Genomic DNA, 18,763 nt, shown 5'->3' with positions numbered 1-18,763 from the left:
TTAGAAATAGGGGGCAGCTAGGTGTCGTAGTGGATAAAGCACTGGCCTGGATTCAGGAGTACCTGAGTTCAAATCCGGCCTCAGACACTTGACACTTACTAGCTGTGTGACCCTGGGCAAGTCACTTAACCCCCATTGCCCTGCAAAAAAAAAAAAAAAAGATTAGAAATATTTTGTAGTAGTGCTAGTTTTTAGTTAGTTGTGCCCAACATTTTGTGACTTTATTTGGGGTTTTATTCACAAAGAAACTGAAGCATTTTGCCATTTCCTTCTCCAGCTCATTTTGCAGATAAAGAAACTGATACAAACAGGATTAAGGCAGCTGCCAAGGGCCACATAGCTAGTAAGTGTCAAGTCAGATTTGATTTCAAGAAGATGAATCTTCCTGACTCCTGGTCCATCACTCTAGCCCCTGCGTCACCTCCCTGTCCTTAGATGAGGGATGGAGTGGGTTAGGCACAAATCCAGTTTGGATTTTACACAAGTAAGAAGATGTCCCATAAACCTATTTCCTAGAACAACTCAGCAAAGCCCTTGAAGCAAATGAGAGCCTAGAAAAGGTAAACCAGAGGTGGAGTGATAATATAAAATCTCTGTGGCACTTACATTAGAACTAAATGTGCCTTTCTACAACTTCATCCATTGTTTCTAGGTATGTCCCCTTGGAGCCAGGTGGAATTTGTCATCTCTCTTCTATATGAGAACCCTTGATAAATTGTAAAATGAATAACAAATTCTTTCTCATTTTTTCTCCTCTAGGCTAAAAATAGCCAGTTTCTCTAATTGATCTCATATGGCATCACCCTAAGATTCATCACATAATCTCAATGGGGCCCAAATTCCAGCAAGGAAATTTGTTTGTGCCTCCCAAATTGATTCACTATCCCCCCTCACCATAGTGACTTTTCTAAACCTTTTCATTTTATCTCAAACCTCCCATCATACTCTTCCCTCCACTTTCCTGCGGAGAACCTTGCCTCAAACAACACAAAAAAAAATGAGGACATTTGACAAGAGCCCCCCTCTTCTCCTTTCCTCCTCATCTCATATCACTTATATGGATTCTGCCTCTATCATCTCCCCCACCCATCTCACATGAATGTAGCCCTTCTCCTTGGCTTCTACATGCACCCATGATCCCATGCCATTCTGTCATCTGCAGCAGGAAAGTAGTATGCTCATATTTTATTCTTCGGAGGCAGTAGTGGTCCCTATCTTACTATCATACAGTAACACTGGTAAAATGCTAAGATGAATGCATGATGGAATGATACAGGGGGAAATCTTCTGGAGGGGATGGGATGGAATAGGAATCACACAGAAGCTTAACGGACTCCAACCATAATGACATTAGCATCTTTCATACAGGTGAATAGGACAAGGTGCTCAGTCAGATGCCATCTCTCTCCCTCTGAGGCAGTTGTCCTGCAAGTTTCCATAAGACAAGGCAACCCTTAAATGGAGAGGAGCTGCTCCATTGTTGAGTGGAAGAGCATGTCCCAGTCTCAACCTTGATGCAGGATCAGGCTAAATGTTGGCGTCACTGGTGGCTTTCTTATAGTTTCAAGTAAAGGCATTCCTAAATTGTTTACCATGACTATAAATGGCATTGTGACTTACACCTACCTCCTCAGCTTCAGGCAGAGATTGCTTCTCTTTCCCCCAGCATTTAACCAGGTAATTGTCTAATCACTGGTAACTATCAGTCCTCCCTTAGATGAGACAGGACATGAGGCAGCAGGAGAAACAATTTATAGGCAGAGTAGATGTGGGGGTAGAAGGAATTACATTGAATAAGGATTGGATATTTTGTCTACCTCATAATTTTACCAAGAGTTGATTCTGGTAAATAGAATATAAATAAGAATGTTACTCAAACAGAAGACTAAGCCCTGCCCCTCAAAAAATCGCTTTCAGAACAAAAGGTAAAACATTAGGCTGTGCACAATCAATTAAATAAGTGTTAGCACAGCAGATAAAGCTATTGTGCTCAATTTAAAACCTTATTTTTGGTTGACTGGAATTTTGGAAAGGGTTACAAAAATAGAGATATGATCAATTAACAAAATAATACTATTAAATAATACAGCATAAGTGCCCAAAACAAATGTACTGTAACTAGGCTGATTCTTGGATAATGGTAAAATGGTATGTTATCATATTCTTCTTTTAAATGTTTCCAGTCTGGGAAGACCTATTACAGCTTGTGTTATGGTTCTGTAAGAATAGTGTCAGGAACACTAAGGTTCTGGAGTAGCTGTGGCTGTTGAAGAATGCCAAGGACAATGCAAAGCTATTTTTAGACTCTTAGAATAGTGTCAGGAGTGCTAAATCTCAACCTATAATGAGGCTAGTGTGAAATGCAAAGGGTAACAAAATGACCAGTGTGTGTGTGTGTGTGTGTGTGTGTGTGTGTGTGTGTGTGTGTGTGTATCTATGTACAGCTATATTGGTACAGAGGATGAAAGAAGGCATAGAACCACTGTGTGATCTGAATGAGATGATGATAACTGACAAACAAGGTAAAGGAGAGCTACTCAACTCTTATTTTGCTCCAGTTTTATTTTTCTTGTCAAAAAGAATAATTGTTGGACAGTAAAAGAATTTTTTAAAAGGTTAATAGGAAATTGATAGCCAAGAAAAGGAAGGAGTCAGTAAGCAAGCATTTACCTGTCCTGGATGAGATGTAGTTAATTGGCTCAAAGGAACTATTTCCTAAAACTATTAGAGAAATGGCAGACTGGATTGTGGAACCACTGTTGGTGATCTCTGAAGGCTAGTGAAGAGGCAAAGGTGCCACATGACTAGAAAAGGGTAAATGTCTCTGATTTCTTTTTCAAAAAGGGAAGAAAATGGAGTCTGCATTCTATAGGACAGTAAACTTGAGTTGGGTCTTAGTTGAATTTTATACCATAATCTTAAGGATTATTAATGAAGATATAGAAAAAGAAATAGTGATTTAAAAGAATCGGTGTGTCTTCAAGGAGAGATCATGGAAAAATAACCTCAGTTCCTTTTTCAGTTAAAGTATTTTTAATAACAAAAATCTATTTTCATCCCTCCTTCTTTGAAAAATGTTAAAATAATTATTAATGTTTCAACATCAAGAAAGCCTCTAGTAGAATCCTTCAAAGTTCTGTGCTTAGTTCTTTTTTTTGGGGTGGGGCAATGAGAGTTAAGTGACTTGCCCAGGGTCACACAGCTAGTAAGTGTCAAGGGTCTGAGGCAGGATTTGAACTCAGGTCCTCCTGAATCCAGGACTGGTGCTTTATTCACTGTTCCACCTAATTACCCTTGGTTCTTTACTATTAAACAGCTTTATCATTGACTTAATATGAGAATAGATGTTTCTTAGATTTATAGATGTCACAATGCTAGGAGGGATAGTTAACACACCAATAGAGTCCACAAAGTTCTGGACAGACTATCACACTGGGTTAAATCTATAAGATAGAATTTAATGCGTTAAAGAGCTTGCAAAAATCAGCTTCCAAAGTTCAAGAAGAGGAGGTCTGGGACTAGACAAGAAGATGGTATCCTGGAATATTATTTCTACCTTTTAAATCAGGATAAATCTGCATTCTCATGCCTTTCAGTTAGGACTATCCAAATATGGAAGAGGCTACTTTGTAAGCTTCCTTTCATTTCAAGTATTCAAGCTGAAGGTGAATGACTACTTCCAGGATATATTTTAGATAGTATTGTTATATCAGGTGTTGGGTTGCAATATATGACACCAATTGCCATGTGAACTCTTATGCTACAAATTCTACTTCTAATATGAGATATGTGACAATGGAAAAATCTTATTTGAGTCTCAACCTATTGTGTTGTGGAAAAAATACGATGGGGGAGGGGGAATCATAATTTATACCTGACTTTATCATACAGAAGATTAAATGAAATGATTTGAAAAAACATAAAGAACTATACAAATGTTGATTATATCACTTTATCTAAAAGTATCTGTTTTTAGTGGACTGAACTATCAATATAGGCAAATAATTCAGACGAGATTAATTTATGTAAGAGTAAGCTACTACAAGAGAGACTTTTATGTTGAGCATTAGGAAGGTGATTGACCTATTGTGCTCTGCTTAGTCAGAAGAGATTTGAATATTGTGTTCAGTTGTTGTCATCACCATAATGGTAATGAATCATGAATCATATCATAAAAATGATTAGTGAAAGAAATGGATCTCTTTGGCCTGGAGAGAGAAAATATCAAAAGTTTTGAAAGTCATTTTCAAGTTTTTCAAGAGTTAGCATATAGAAGAACGATTAGATAGGTGCTCTGTAACTCCACTGAACATACCTAGAAACAAAGGGTCGAAGTTGCAGAAAGGTATATTTAATTGTGTAAATAAGTGATACTGAAATTCTCTGTTGCCACCCCACCTGTGGCTGATACTTTCTAGGTTTTCATTTAGTTCAAGGACTTTTCTGAGTTATTATAGGTGATATAATTATGAGATTTCCTTGCTTATGTGAAATCTAACTGGATTTCCTCAACTCCTCCCTTATGCCTCATCTCTCACTGAAAAAGGGATATTCCTAATCTCCTTAAAGGGTCAAGACTCTTCCCAACTTTCTTTCTTTCTATTTGAGCTGGCATTAATTACAAAACAAAGATGTGAGTAGCCATCAGATTTTGCATTTATCAGGTAAATGAGCATGCATAGAAGGCCAAAGTGCAAAAGTAAACAGTATAAGCATTGGTGACTTCTGCTTAGCAGCCAGAAGGGACAGACCTCTCTGTCTCTCTTATCTCTTCATCATCTGTGCTAAGAGGAAATAAGGTTCGACCAACAGTGAGGGGCCTACAGTTCATCTGGTAGTTAGGGCATGTTAAACTAATTCCATTACCAGATGGCAAAAAGAAGCAAAGCACCCAGGTAACTAGTAATTCAGATCTTACCAATATGCCAGTCATCTCTCATTAATCTCGATTCTTCTCATCAATTCTGGCAACCTCGAAAAGTCTTATGATTCAGAGGGGTCACTCCCATGATATGGGGTACTCCTGTAACAACTCCATACAATGTCCTTTTAGGGCATGACTCTCAAGATGAAATCTCTTCTGACTTTTCTTCCCCACAAGTGTCAATGCCAATTTATATAACATTACCAAAGTGTTGAAATCATTGATAGAGCCTGTCAGTCATTTCTAGAGTCTGAAATCTCTATGGAAATACTGGCAAAAGACCATGGAGCCAAAGGCATACATTAAAAAAAGAACATCTATAAAAGTGGAATGGGCCTGAGAGTAATTTTTACCTCACTAGAAATTTTTAGGCTGACACTGATTGAATACTTGATAGATATAAGGGAGAGGAGATTTTTTATAGGTTTGAGTTTAATTAGATGCTCTCTAAGGCCCCGTTTGACTCAGATTCTAGATCAGTCATATGATGCTGCCTAAGAATTCATGATCACTTGGAGAGATAGCTAAATGCTTACAGTAAGATTGCCAAAAACCTATCCTCTAATCAGGGGAATGCATGATTGGACAGAAATAAGGTTTAGAGAGGCAACTAGGTGGTGCAGTGGATAGGGCACGATCCTGGAGTCAGTAGGACCTGAGTTCAAATCTGGCCGCAGGCACTTGACACTTACTACCTGGTGACCCTGGGCAAGTCACTTAACCCTAAATTGCCTCACCAAAAGAGAGAGAGAGAGAGAGAGAGAGAGAGAGAGAGAGAGAGAGAAGAAAAAAAAGAATAAGGCTTAGACCTTAGGCAAATGAACTTGAACCAGCACTCCCATTTGAGCAAAAAGCATCTTTTGTAGGTGGCATTCTGGAACTGAAGATTGTTATTGTTGTTCAGTCATTTCAGTTGTGTCCAATTCTTTGTGACCCATTTGGGGTTTTCTTTGCAAAAATACTAAAGTGGTTGCCATTTCCTTCTCCAAACTCACTTTACAGATGAGGAACTGAGGTAAACAGGGTTAAGTGACTTGCCCAGGGTCACACACTTAATAACTGTCTGAGGCTGGATTTGAAATTAGGTCTTCCTGACTCTAGACATAGGAGTGTGAGCTAAAGAGAATAACTTAGAAAACAAGTGCAAGACAATTTGTGCTAGAATTTTTATTATTTTCCTGATTGCTTTGCCCTTATGTATTATTTATTAATTTATATATTTCATTCTTTTAGATAAATGAAGCTAGGTATAAGTAGTATATAGAGCACCAGGTCTGGAGTCAGGAAGACATGCGTTTAAAAACCAGATTCAGACACTTATTAGTGATGTGACACTGGGAAAACCACTGTTTTGTTCAGTTTCACTGAACAATGTTAAATTTATGACCCTAAAATTTTTCAATGTTAAATTTATGACCCTAAATCTTTATTTTCAAATGATTTAGGTTAGGAAGGGACCATAGAGGTCATCTATTTGGAACACCATGTTTTACAAATGAGGAAATTGAAAAAAAAGGGAAGTGAAATAAAATGAAATGACTTGATTAAGATCACAGGGCTAGTGAATAGCACACATGTGATTTGAACCTTGATTTTCTGATTTAAAATCCATTGGTCTTTCTACTACTTTGCAGTGTTCTTAAATGGATAATAAAGTAAGTAAATGGTGAAAATACTATTGTTTTTCTTTTCACTTTCATTTTATGGTATTTCTGATTGTAACAGGAATGTGCTATAATGATAGTGATTCTATCATTTCTAAAAGTACAAAGCAATTAGAATAGGAGGCATTCAATGCTACTTTTGTTTTATCACTTCTTTTGTATGTCCTACAATTTGAAATTCTCCTCAGTAGACAAATGAATTAAAATAAACCAAAGAGCTTTCAAACAGAACATGACAAGAGTTGGAAACAGAAGAAAAAAGTTAGTTTTTGCTTGAGTAGCTCATCTCAAAGAATTAAGACTCCTCAGATCTTCAGGACTTTTTGCTTTAGAAAAGAGAAGCTTTCTTTAAAATTCATAATGATTCCTCTACCCTGTAGAGTGTTAAAGTGCCAAATGTGTTGGACTATGATCAGTGAGCCAAAAACAAATGCTCTGTATGCATTATTTACATGTGGATTTGTCACCACAAGCCTCACTTCCTACTTCATCACTTTTAGTCAAAAAAGACATAGTTTTTCCACAGTGAAGTTGAAAATCAGTAATTGGAGTTCTAATATCATCTGTTCCAGTCATGTTTCTTATGTTATTTATTAACAAAATATTTATTAAGTACCTATCATGTTCAAAGACCTATGCTTGGCCCATAAGAATAAAAAAAAAATCAGAGCAGATTCTGCACTCAAGAAACTTAAATTCTATATTGTTATTCAAATTTACATATTTATCTAGTTTTTTCCATTAAACTAGCAATTTCTGACACTGGGATACATAAAAAACCTTGTACTATAAATAGTTTTAAAAGAAATATCAAGATAGTTATGATTCATAAAATAAGAGTATATCATTTATTTTTTAATGTATAATACTGATGTTTCAGAAGAATATTTGGCTATCTTCTTTAGAACATATTTAAATTAATAATTGAGCTAGAAATAATGTACTTGAGTTTTTAATATATATATACATATAAGTATACATATATGTATGCACACATACCTATATAAATAATACATTGTGTACATACATACATATATACACACATATATACAAGATATATGTATGTATTTTAGTGATTTTTAAATATAAATTATAGAAATCATGTATATATATATGCTGTCTAAATAAGTATATAAAATAGGTATACATAACCTTTTACTGTTGCCAAATTTTTCACAACCTCTACATTCAGTTATGTGACCCCATATGGGGATGCGACCCATAATTTAAGAAGCTAGGCTCTAGAGCACATGTTGTAGAGAAGGTACTGCCTTCCATTAGTAAGAGAAATCTCCTTCCCTTGGAGATTTGCTGATAATATCACAGTTTCAGTTGCCATCCCATAGCCCATTGTGTGTTCTTAAAGTGTGTCAGTTAAGATATTTCAAAATAGTCATTTTTTAGTTCTGTAATTTCAATTCACAGTAGGGTTGTGGTTTTTGAATTTCTGTAGAACTGTTTCTGTCATTTAATTGTATACTACCACAAGGCTAAGTAATAGGAGTGTGCTATTTTTTAAACTATAATAAACTATAATATGAATATATTTCCTGAAATTCAATCCAACTCATTGAGATTTGAAATCAATTTACATACTCTGTATTAAGAATATATCACTTTACTAAGTGAGTAAAATAAAATATAAGCAGTTAATATTTTAGAGCAGTGGTGTCAAACTCAAATAGAAATGGATCCCTACAGGCTCTATATTAACTTAGAAAACAACAAGTTAACATTATTTGTGTTTAACTTTATTTTTCTTTATTTTGTTAAACATTTCTCAAGTACATTTTAATCTGGTTCCAGAGCATTGTGGAATGTAACAGGCCTTATGTGGCCAATAACAATGAGTTTGACAACTCTGCTTTGGAACATATTACACACACACACACACACACACACACACACAGACCGTCTCTCTATTCCATAGTAGTAATAGTAGTAGTAGTAGGAGTAGTAGTAGTAGGAGTAGTAGGAGTAGTAGGAGTAGGAGTAGGAGTAGGAGTAGGAGTAGTGGTAGTAGTAGTAGTAGTGGTAGTAGTAGTAGTGGTAGTAGTAGTAGTAGTGGTAGTAGTAGTAGTGGTGGTGGTGGTGGTAGCAGCAGCTAACATTTATACAGTTACATTTTGCATCAATGCATATGCATGACATATCAAATTGCTTACTGTTTCAGGAAGGGAGGAAGAGAGGTAGGGAAGGAGAGAATTTAGAAAGCAAATTTTAAAAAAGAAATATTAATAATTATTTTACATATAATTGGGGAAAACATAAAATACTATTCTAAAACCCCCAACATTTATATAGTGCTTACTATGTACTAGGCATTATAATTAGCATTTTACAATTATTATATCATTTGATCCTCCCGACAACCTCGGGAAGCAGATGTTATTATTCCCAATTTCCACATGAAGAAACTGAAGCAAGTAGAGGTTAACAACTTGCTCAGGGGTTGTTCAGCTAGTAAGTGTAGGAGACTGGATTTGAACTCAGGTCTTTCTGGTAGAGGCCTGGTACTCTATCCTTTCTGCCACCTGGTATATTCAGATTAAACTCTAAAGAGCTTTAATCAGTAATTGTGTTCTGTTTCTCTCTGTGTGGATATTAATTTGAGTAAAGAAAAAATATACTTATGCAAATTAATAGGAACTGGAAAAGGAAAGAACTAATCTTATGGAAGATGTACAGCAAACAAAAGAAAAGATGAAAGAGCTGGAAGATAATTTGCTTTACCGCCTGACAAGTACAAAAGGGTCATTGTGGAAGATGAGAGTCTCATTATTGTGCTGAGTAACACTAAAAGACTGCAGAAGAAGTAACACAGAAGCTTGAGATTTCTGCTGAGACAGAAATACAGATCAACACAGCCCGGGAGGAGTACAGGCCTGGTGAGTTTCAAAATGAAAGACAAATGTCATAAAAACATGAAGCAAAGACAGAGGAAGGTTAGAGGAAATGCATGGAAATAAGCAAGGTGTATAAATTTGTTGAAAAATGTGACTGCATATATTGGCTTTTTCCTATGGGGCTGCTTTTTGGCATTATCCCCATCAGTATGATCTTTCCTCTTCATAGTAGGTGAATTTTTTTATGTGTCTGTAGTTCCTTGAAGTCAGAAGTTGGCATAAAGTCTTAAAGCCTATCACAGAATAAGTAACTCTTTCTCCCTTTTTCCAAGTCACTGAAGTAAATAGTGAGGATTTTTAAAAATACATTTTTCTGAAAATTATGAAGTAAGGGGTTAGCATGTTTCTACAGTATTGATTCTATGGCCTATCAATTTAATTGTTTCTATAGTTATCCTGATGAGGCCAGTAACATAAGCACAGTCTATATATAGGCTTGCCAGTTTTGCTATTTTTATGGCTACAAAAATTATTTCTTTTTTTAAAACATTCTATTTATTTATTTATTTGGTGAGGCAATTGGGGTTGAGTAACTTGCCCAGGGTCACACAGCTAGGATGTGTCAAGTGTCTGAGGCTGGATTTGAACTCAGGTCCTCCTGACTACAGGACCGGTGCTCTATCCACTGAGCCACATAGTGCCTCTACAAAAATTATTTCTTCCTCAACCAGCTTCTTTGAAAATAGGCACTACTGGTAATGGTAGATACAGTCTCTACTCTTAGAAAGGCTATCGCATGACTGTACTCATAATATCATTGGATATGAAGAATAGCCAATTTTCTTCCTAGCCTGAGGGCTGTTCTCTTTAGTTTCAGACACTGAACCATAAATAATTACTGCCAAGTTGGAGGCATTGTTGGTAGGTAGACAGGTTTTTACTCCAGCACAGCTCAAAAGAGTCCACCTTGCCTCAAGACAGAAACTTTCTCTGGCAATTCTTGGATTAATTTTTCAACTTCTTTTTTTGCTTCCTTTCCCTACTTAACAAAAGAGAAGATAATATATATTTATTAAAGATTTGGAAATCCTAAGATAGAAAATAGCACTGAAAATATAGTATTGGTTTTTGTACTCTTTAATGACTTCCATGAACTATATATTTTAGGTTTAAATTGATCAATAAATTCATATTGCTATGATCTAGTGGCAAGTGTTGGTTGTTTTGATTAAGCGTGCAAATCAAAATAATTGCTCTATCATGCTTAAAGTTGGGGCTTATCTATTTTTATGTGCAATTTATTCACTTTGCATATAGTATAACCTTATTCTTTGTTGTTGTTTTTTTCCCCACCAGTGGCAACGAGGGGAAGCATCCTCTATTTCCTCATCACAGAGATGAGTGTGGTTAATGTGATGTATCAGACTTCATTACGGCAGTTTCTGGGGTTGTTTGACCTTTCGTTGGCCAGGTACTATGATACACAAGAAGCTGATCCATAAAAATAATAATTTTATATTAGTGGGTCCTGATAGTTACTTGCTAATTCTAAGCATGTAGTCGTTGTGAATTGTTCTGAATGGGCCTATTGTATATACATTTTTATTTAATGTAAATATGTGCTTAGAATTTGGAAACCAGGCATTAAACCTATGCAAGTAAATGAAAACTGACAAAAAAGCTGCATTACAATTGGAACTGAGAGCTGAGGGTAGGATTGCCAAGAACAGCCAAGCATATATTCCCTTACTTCATCACAATGTATTTTAGGGTCATTAAATAGCCTAATGAACCCCTAGGTAGTACAGTGTATAGAGTACCAGGCCCAGGAGTTAGGAAGGACTGAGTTCAGATCTGACCTTACTAGCTGTAAATGGGCCTAGGTAAGTCACTTAACCCTGTTTGTTTTAGTCCCTTATCTGTAAAATGAGCTAGAGAAGAAATGGGAAACAACTCTAGTATCTTTGCCAAGAAAATCCCACTAAAAGTGTCATGACGCTTCAGGCATGACTAAAACAACAGCAACAAAAGTTGCCTAAAAATTCAGAAGTATAGCTTTCCAAAGGGTCAGTCACCTGAAATCACTAAAAGTCCTTTAGCTACACAAAACCAGTCAGTAAGTCAGTGAAATATTTATTAAGGTACATATTATGTACCAGATACTGCATTAAGCTCTGGGGATACAGAAAGAGACAAAAATACACTCCCTGCTTTCAAGAGCTCATAAACTGAGGAGGGAGAGACAACAGACATACAGATATATACAAACAAGCTATAGACAGGACAAATGGGAAATGACTAAAAGAGGATGGCACTATTTTTAGAAGGGGCTAAGTAAAACTTCCTGTAGAAGATGAGATTTTAGTTTAAACTTAAGGAAGCCAGGGAAACCAGGAGGCAGAAATGAAAAGGAAGAGCATCAAAGCAATGGGAAGAGCCAAAGAAAAACGCCTGCAGCATCAAGACAACGTAGATATAGAGACCACACAGTTTAGCACTAATTAAGAATAAGTAGTTAAAAGAAAGCTAGCAGATGCTGGTGCTTCCTCTCCACCACACATACTCCCAAAGCGTTAGCCAAGGTGAATTCCTCGGACCAGCCTTACATGATTTCCTTCCTCTCTCCCATCACATCCCCAGAGAGTTAGGCACAGTTGTTAGTGCCTATCTCATGCCCCCAAGTTCCTAATTATGACTTTTATAATAACTACAGAAAATAGAATGTGCTTCAATTTAAGCAAAAATTCAAATTATTAATGAAGAGGAAAAGAACAATAAACACTTCAAATATACAAAGTATAATAATTTAAGATGAAATAAAATTAAGTAAAAGGATACTACGACATCCTATCCAAAGATATGAGTTGATAGAGTAGATGTCACACATTTTTTTTTTGGGGTGGGGGGCAATGAGGGTTAAGTGACTTGCCCAAGGTCACACAGCTAGTGTCAAGTGTTTGAGGCTGGATTTGAACTCTGGACCTGATGAATCCAAGGACTGGTACTTTATCCACTGTGTCACCTAGCTGCCCCTGTAGATGTCCACACTTCTACAAAGAAATGGAAAAATAAAACGTAGAACAAGAAAACTCTTCTAAAATAAATGCAAAAAATTAGACTAACACCAAATATCTGATGTTTGTATGTATCATTCCCTAATGAGGAAGAGAAACATTCAATTGAATAGTGTAATTCCTTTAGAGCTCTCAGTAGGGGGCAGCCAAGTGGCTCAGTGGATAAAGCACTGGCCCTGGATATAGGAGGACCTGAGGTTCACACCTGGGCCTCCAACACTTGATGCTTAATAGCTGTGTGACCCTGGCCAAGTCACTTAACCCTCATTGCCCTGCAAAAAAACAAACAAACAAAAACCTCCGATGGCAAGAAATTTCTTATTCCCAGCCAGTCCTCCATTTGTGGAAAGGGTATACTTGTAAGTTATTCCTTGTTATTATCAAAAAAGCCTTAGTTGGTAAGAAGGTAATGAATGCCTAATGACCTATTCCTTTTGTTAAATATGTGTTATTTGAAATTATATGGGGATGCCTATCTCTGTCCAAATTTTAGGGAACTTAGCCTGGGTTTCTAATATATTGATACTTAGAAAATTAGAGTCTATTGCACTAGTTTTGGGCATTAAGGAGTTCTAAGGCATATTAAAATATTAGTAGAGAGAGAGAGTGCATATGGCTCCTAAAATTCAAAAACCCTACATATCTAGGATAGAGGGTTGAGCCAGAGGGCAGTGTGGGTAAGAGATAAGAGAACATCCAGAGCCTGAGTCTGAGAGCATAAGCTCCCTATGGGTCCAGAGGAGAGGCAGCCCTTATACACGGCTCAAAGCTAATTGTCTAGCAGCATTCAAATCTATTGGTTTACTGGACTTGGGGTGGTCCATATTACGAAATGAGCACTACATGCCTGAGGTCAGAGTCCCAGAGGAAAGACCCTCTGAGGGGAAAGGTTTTCAAGTAGGTGTGGTTTTAATCCATATTGTGTCTATTCACAATCTAAGGTCCAACTTGACTGAGTCTGGGCTGGCCTTAAAAGAGGTCAGGCAGTTAGGCCCTTGAGTTGGGGGGCATCTGGGATCCCCCAATCCAATATTTTCTCACAAATGATTAGGGTCAACTGTAGCCCACAATGAATTTCTCTTTTTGACAAAAGTTATACTTTTATACCCATGTAGCCTGAGTATTTATAGTAGCATTCTAGATACTTTGGCCAAGGTTTTGAGAGTCACAACTCTTTATTAATCCAGTTTCTTGTTCCCCCTTTAAAGTTGTTTCTTAAAGATGTGTACTGCTTTGGGGAAAGCTGTAAAAAGTCTATGCTGTTTGTTTGTATGTTGGTGTTCAAATGAGAGAGAAGACAGGGGGGCAATTTCTTTTGTTTGTGTCCAGAGGGCAGATCTAAAACTATTAATGTGTGGTAGCCAGAGGGAGGCAGATTAGCTCACTATAAAGAAACACTCCTAATAATTACAATTGTCCCAAATGGAGCAGGCTGCCTTAATAGATAGTGAGCTCCTTTTATCTTATTTATTATTTTATTACATATATACAAACAGATGTGGATGAACATTTATCTCAAATGTAGAGAGGGAATTGATGTCTTAGAAGGCTTAGACACGTGACTTCTTCAGGGCCTTCCAAATCTAAGACTCTATGATTCTAACAATCTACTTCTCTGTGATATAGGGTTCTTCCTTTTCCATTTATATGAAAATTAATGATTTACAATTACTCTGATTGATGTTATATATACAAATAAAATACTGTTAGTTCTTCCAGAGATTGATTTTTAGCTTCTAATTTAGTCTGTTCATACACAAAAAGTTCCAGAATATTATCAAAAGAGATAATTTCCAGCAGATCAATTTGATTTGGACAAAGGTGAGGTGCCTTATGTTATTTCAATTCGAGAGAACTGTTGTTATTGTAATGGGCAGTCTGTACACTCAATATATGGAAATGAGAAGTAGTTCTAAAAAAGGTTACTTATTCTTTATTGGAGAAGTTTTTGGTTTTTTAAAGTAGACAATTGAAAAGGGCAGTGAAATAAACTAGGTATAAATGTTCTTTTTGCTAGGTCTGTCAAGAGTCCAATTACAAGCAAGAGAATTGCTAATATTATTGAACACATGACCTATGAGGTTTATAAATATGCTGCCCGAGGATTGTATGAAGAGCATAAGTTCTTGTTCACCTTGCTGCTTACTCTGAAGATTGATATACAGAGAAACAGAATAAAACATGAAGAGTTCCTCACCCTTATTAAAGGTCAATGCAACAATTACATAGTGGGAATAGTGGGATTATTATGAATGTCCTTGAAAGCAGCTCTCTTCCTTATATAATTTCTTCTTGTTTTTAATTTAAGATTTGATGCAATGCAACTTGAAGTGAATAAAACTGGATTGTGGAATAGCATTCCATTTTTAATTATGTAAGATTCATTTGGTAAAATACATATTTACTTTTTCATTAAAAAATCATCATAGAGATGTTATCTTAGAATTTTGAACAAATATTTCATTTTTCTTTTCAAGGGCTTATCATTTATACTTTTATAGTTGTTGACTTCACAAATAGATTCATTGCTTAATTCTCCAGAAGGGGAATCTCTGACTTTCCTTTTGGGGGCAATATCATATTTGTATTTGAATACCCTAGGATCAGGATCATAATCTTTTTTTTTTTTTTTTTTGGTGAGGCAATTGGGGTTAAGTGACTTGCCCAGGGTCACACAACTAGTAAGTGTTAAGTGTCTGAGGCTGGATTTGAACTCAGGTACTCCTGACTCCATGGCCGGTGCTCTATCCACTGTACCACCTAGCTGCCCTCAGGATCATAGTCTTAAAGCTAAAAGGAATTTTAGTTGGCATCTAGCTGAAGTCTTTTATGTTATACATGCGCAAACTAAAGTTTAGAAAAGTTAAGTGACATTTTCCAAGTCATAAAGGTAGTTAACGGCAGAACTCAAACCTACATCTTCTATCTCTAACCCCAGTACTTTTTATCCAGTATGGAACCCTTTTAAAAAGTCATAAAACTAGTTCAGTGCATAGAATGCCAGGCTTGGATTCAGGAAGACCTAACTTCTAATTTTTAAATGCTGACTATCCTTGTGACCCTAAGCAAGGGACTTAACCTCTCTCCCTCAGTTTTAGCATCTGTAAAATGAGGCAAAAAATAACGTCTAACTCCCAGGATTGTTGTGACATATGATGAAACAACATACTTGAAGTACTTTGTAAACTTTAAAACACTATATAAATGCTACCACCACTACCACCATCTTTAGATCCCTTAAAACCATTTGAAAAATCTTGTTTACGTAGATAAAATAGTTGGGTATTGTCTTAAATTCTCTTTAGCTTTCATTCCAAAATATGTATTTTTTTTCAAAATGGAATAATATGATAGTCTAAATTGTCTTTAAAGTAGCATCAGATAGTTGGAGAATTAGCAAAGTGAAATAATTTTCAATAATCATAAGAATTATCATGAAAATTATCATGAATATTCATTTTTTGTTTATTATTTACCAATTAGAGGTCCCTTTACCTAGGTGTGATTTAATCCCAGTATAGGAAAGATTGAAACATAAGCTATGTAGATTTTAAAAAATAAATATTCTCATATCAGCTCAAACTGAGTTTTTAGCAGCTTAGATCAACATTGCTAGACTTTTGGATTCTGTATTGAATAGTAGAGATAGGTAAAATAGTACAAGGAGGATCAAAATATATTAAAAATATGGTTGATGTTTGAGACTGTATTCAGCATTTTAAAAAATTTGCAGTTTTTTTTCCCATCTAGCACCTTGGTTATCATCTTATTATTTTCTTTTTGAGAAATAGGGAAGAGTTGCCATGGCAATTGGTTGGAAATTTATTTAACTAGCTATCTCATATCTGTAAGTACTGCCTTAAATCTCAACAATTTATTTTGTTAGCATACCAAAGCTGTTTGCTGCTGAACTGTTTTAAAAACCTCACAAATACAATTGATTCTGTGGGAATATATTGAAGTAAATCTGAGAAAAGGTAGATTTTGTAACATATCTGGATAAAATAGGCATTTGCTCGATAAATGACAAGTATATATTTGATAAATTCTTTTCTGAGTGTTTCTTGATAATCACAGAATTCATCTAAGAGTTAAATGGAACCTCAAGGTATCTAGATTAGCCTATCTGTCCAAGATTCTCTTCTACCATACCCTTAATAAGACCTATCCTCTTCATAAAGACTTTCAATGAGGCAAAACCCATTTGGAGACAACCCATTTTACTCTTGGATAATACTCATCATTAACTGATATTTTTTTCCCTCATATCAAGCTTACTATGAACACTCCCCCTCCCTACCCCATACTTCCAAGTCTTCCCTTTTCAGTTCTTTGAACTGATCTTTATATGAAATTTTCAGTTATTCTCAGACCAGTCTGGTTATCATAGCAAAGAAAATCAAAGTTGGAGTGACCTCAAGGGAAATCTAGTCTAATTCCTCCTTTAACATAGCTGGCATGTTGTCATCCAACCTTTGTCTGAAGAACTCCAGTGAGAGAGAACCTTTTGTCTTCTAAGAAGGCCCATTCTACATTGGGATGGCTCTAATTGTTAGAAAGTTTTCCTTTAATCCATCTTAAAACTGCCTCTCTTCAGAGAAACCCATTACTCCTATTTCTGTGCTTTGGGCCAGGCAGAACAACACAAATCACCATTAAGCCAATATTTCAGCTGCTCTGCTTTTGGTACAGAGAGAGCTCTAGATAGTTGAAGTTCCCCATCACTAAAATGTTATGTGGTCATATTATGATTGTAAGCTATTTTTTAAACTCCTTAATTCATCTCTTTTTTCTTTTTTGTTTCATTTTTTTGGTGAGGCAATTGGGGTTAAGTGACTTGCCCAGGGTCACACAGCTAGTAAGTGTTAAGTGTCTAAGGTCAGATTTGAACTCAGGTCCTCCCGAATCCAGGGCTGGTGCTCTATCCACTGTGCCACCTAGCTGCCCACTTAATTTATTTCTTTTTCCATTTTTGTGGTCTATAGTATATCCCCTAACATATTATCTCTTCCTCTTTTCTTCCATTGATCTTCATGAAAACATTTCTGTTATTATTCTTTCTCACCTTGGAATGTATATCACTCTAGAAGAGCATATATACTTAATATACAAAGGAAATTATTATCTATTCAAAGTATTCCTTTCCAGATCCATCATCATCAGAGTTCTTATTCTATCAAGAGTCAGAGATATTTGCAAGGTCAATTTTTAAATTTATCTCTAGGACATTTAGTTTGCTAAGCATGTTACCCTTATGGTTTTCCTGTGTGTACATCCTCAAAAGCAATGAATTTTATTTCTATATACTTTCTTGTATATTTCATCTCTTTTACTATTCTACTTCACAATACAACTAACTTCTGAGGTACTAATCTTAGTTTTATTTTTGTTTTTTTATAAAAAGTATTTAGTTTTTTAACATGAAACACATCTCATAGGAAATTAAGGAATCTTTTGACAAAATTCCAATTTCCAAAGGTTAGCCTTAGTTTCAATGTATGGATTTTATAATTAATTTTGTTTTTTTTTTTAATTATTGAGCTTTAATTTTTTTCTTCCCTTCACTCCATTGGGTAAAAGAAAAAGGAAACGCTTATAAAACTATATACATTCAAGCAACATAGATTCCAATTTTGGCCATACCTGAAAACGCATCTCATTAGCCCATCATTTCTCTTTCAGGAGATGGGTTGTAGCCTATATCATCCTCTGGAACCAAAGTTGATCCTACAGTCATTAGACTTTTTATTTCTTTCAAAATTGTCCATCTTTTACAATGTACTTGTAGTATGAATTATTCTGCTAGCTCTGCTCTTTTCACCATGCATCAACTTAAACAAATTTTCTGAGACTTTTCTGAAACCACTTTATCATTTTTATAAGACTGTATATTATTATATGACATTCATATGTCATAATTTGTTCAACCATTTCCAGTTTTATAGGAAATCCTTTAATAGGTACATATAAAAGATCTGCTATAAATTTTTTTTTTGTACATAAAGGACCTTTTCTTCTTTCTTTGATCTCTTTTAGACACAGGTCTAGTAACTGGTACCTCTTGGTCAAATATTAAACATTTTAGAAGCTTTGGGGTTATAATTATAGTGACAAATTAATTTCCTGGAATTCCTGGACCAATTAACAGCTGTTTTCCCCCCCCATTGTTTCCCTTAATTTTAATAGCCTTTTTGATTAGATCCAAAGGCTATAGGCAAATTTATTTTTACTGACTCTTGTTAACTATATTCCATA

General features: G+C 35.6%; 1 protein-coding gene across 1 annotated transcript in view; it reads left to right on the top strand.

Annotated features, from left to right (window-relative positions):
• Positions 1–18,763, top strand: part of DNAH5 (dynein axonemal heavy chain 5) — a gene marked incomplete at its 5' end in the record, with an annotated part of 294,184 nt that overhangs the window by 222,258 nt on the left and 53,163 nt on the right. Inside the window, 5 exon segments of the mRNA XM_043995374.1 lie at positions 9,235–9,343; positions 9,346–9,384; positions 9,387–9,476; positions 10,791–10,905; positions 14,526–14,716. Of these exon segments, the coding sequence (XP_043851309.1) occupies positions 9,235–9,343; positions 9,346–9,384; positions 9,387–9,476; positions 10,791–10,905; positions 14,526–14,716 (544 nt within the window).

Source organism: Dromiciops gliroides, chromosome 1, assembly GCF_019393635.1.
Source record: "Dromiciops gliroides isolate mDroGli1 chromosome 1, mDroGli1.pri, whole genome shotgun sequence".
NCBI classification, from domain to species: Eukaryota; Metazoa; Chordata; class Mammalia; order Microbiotheria; family Microbiotheriidae; genus Dromiciops; species Dromiciops gliroides.
Note: the sequence above shows the minus strand (reverse complement) of the source record. Positions and strands in the feature narration are given on the sequence as shown.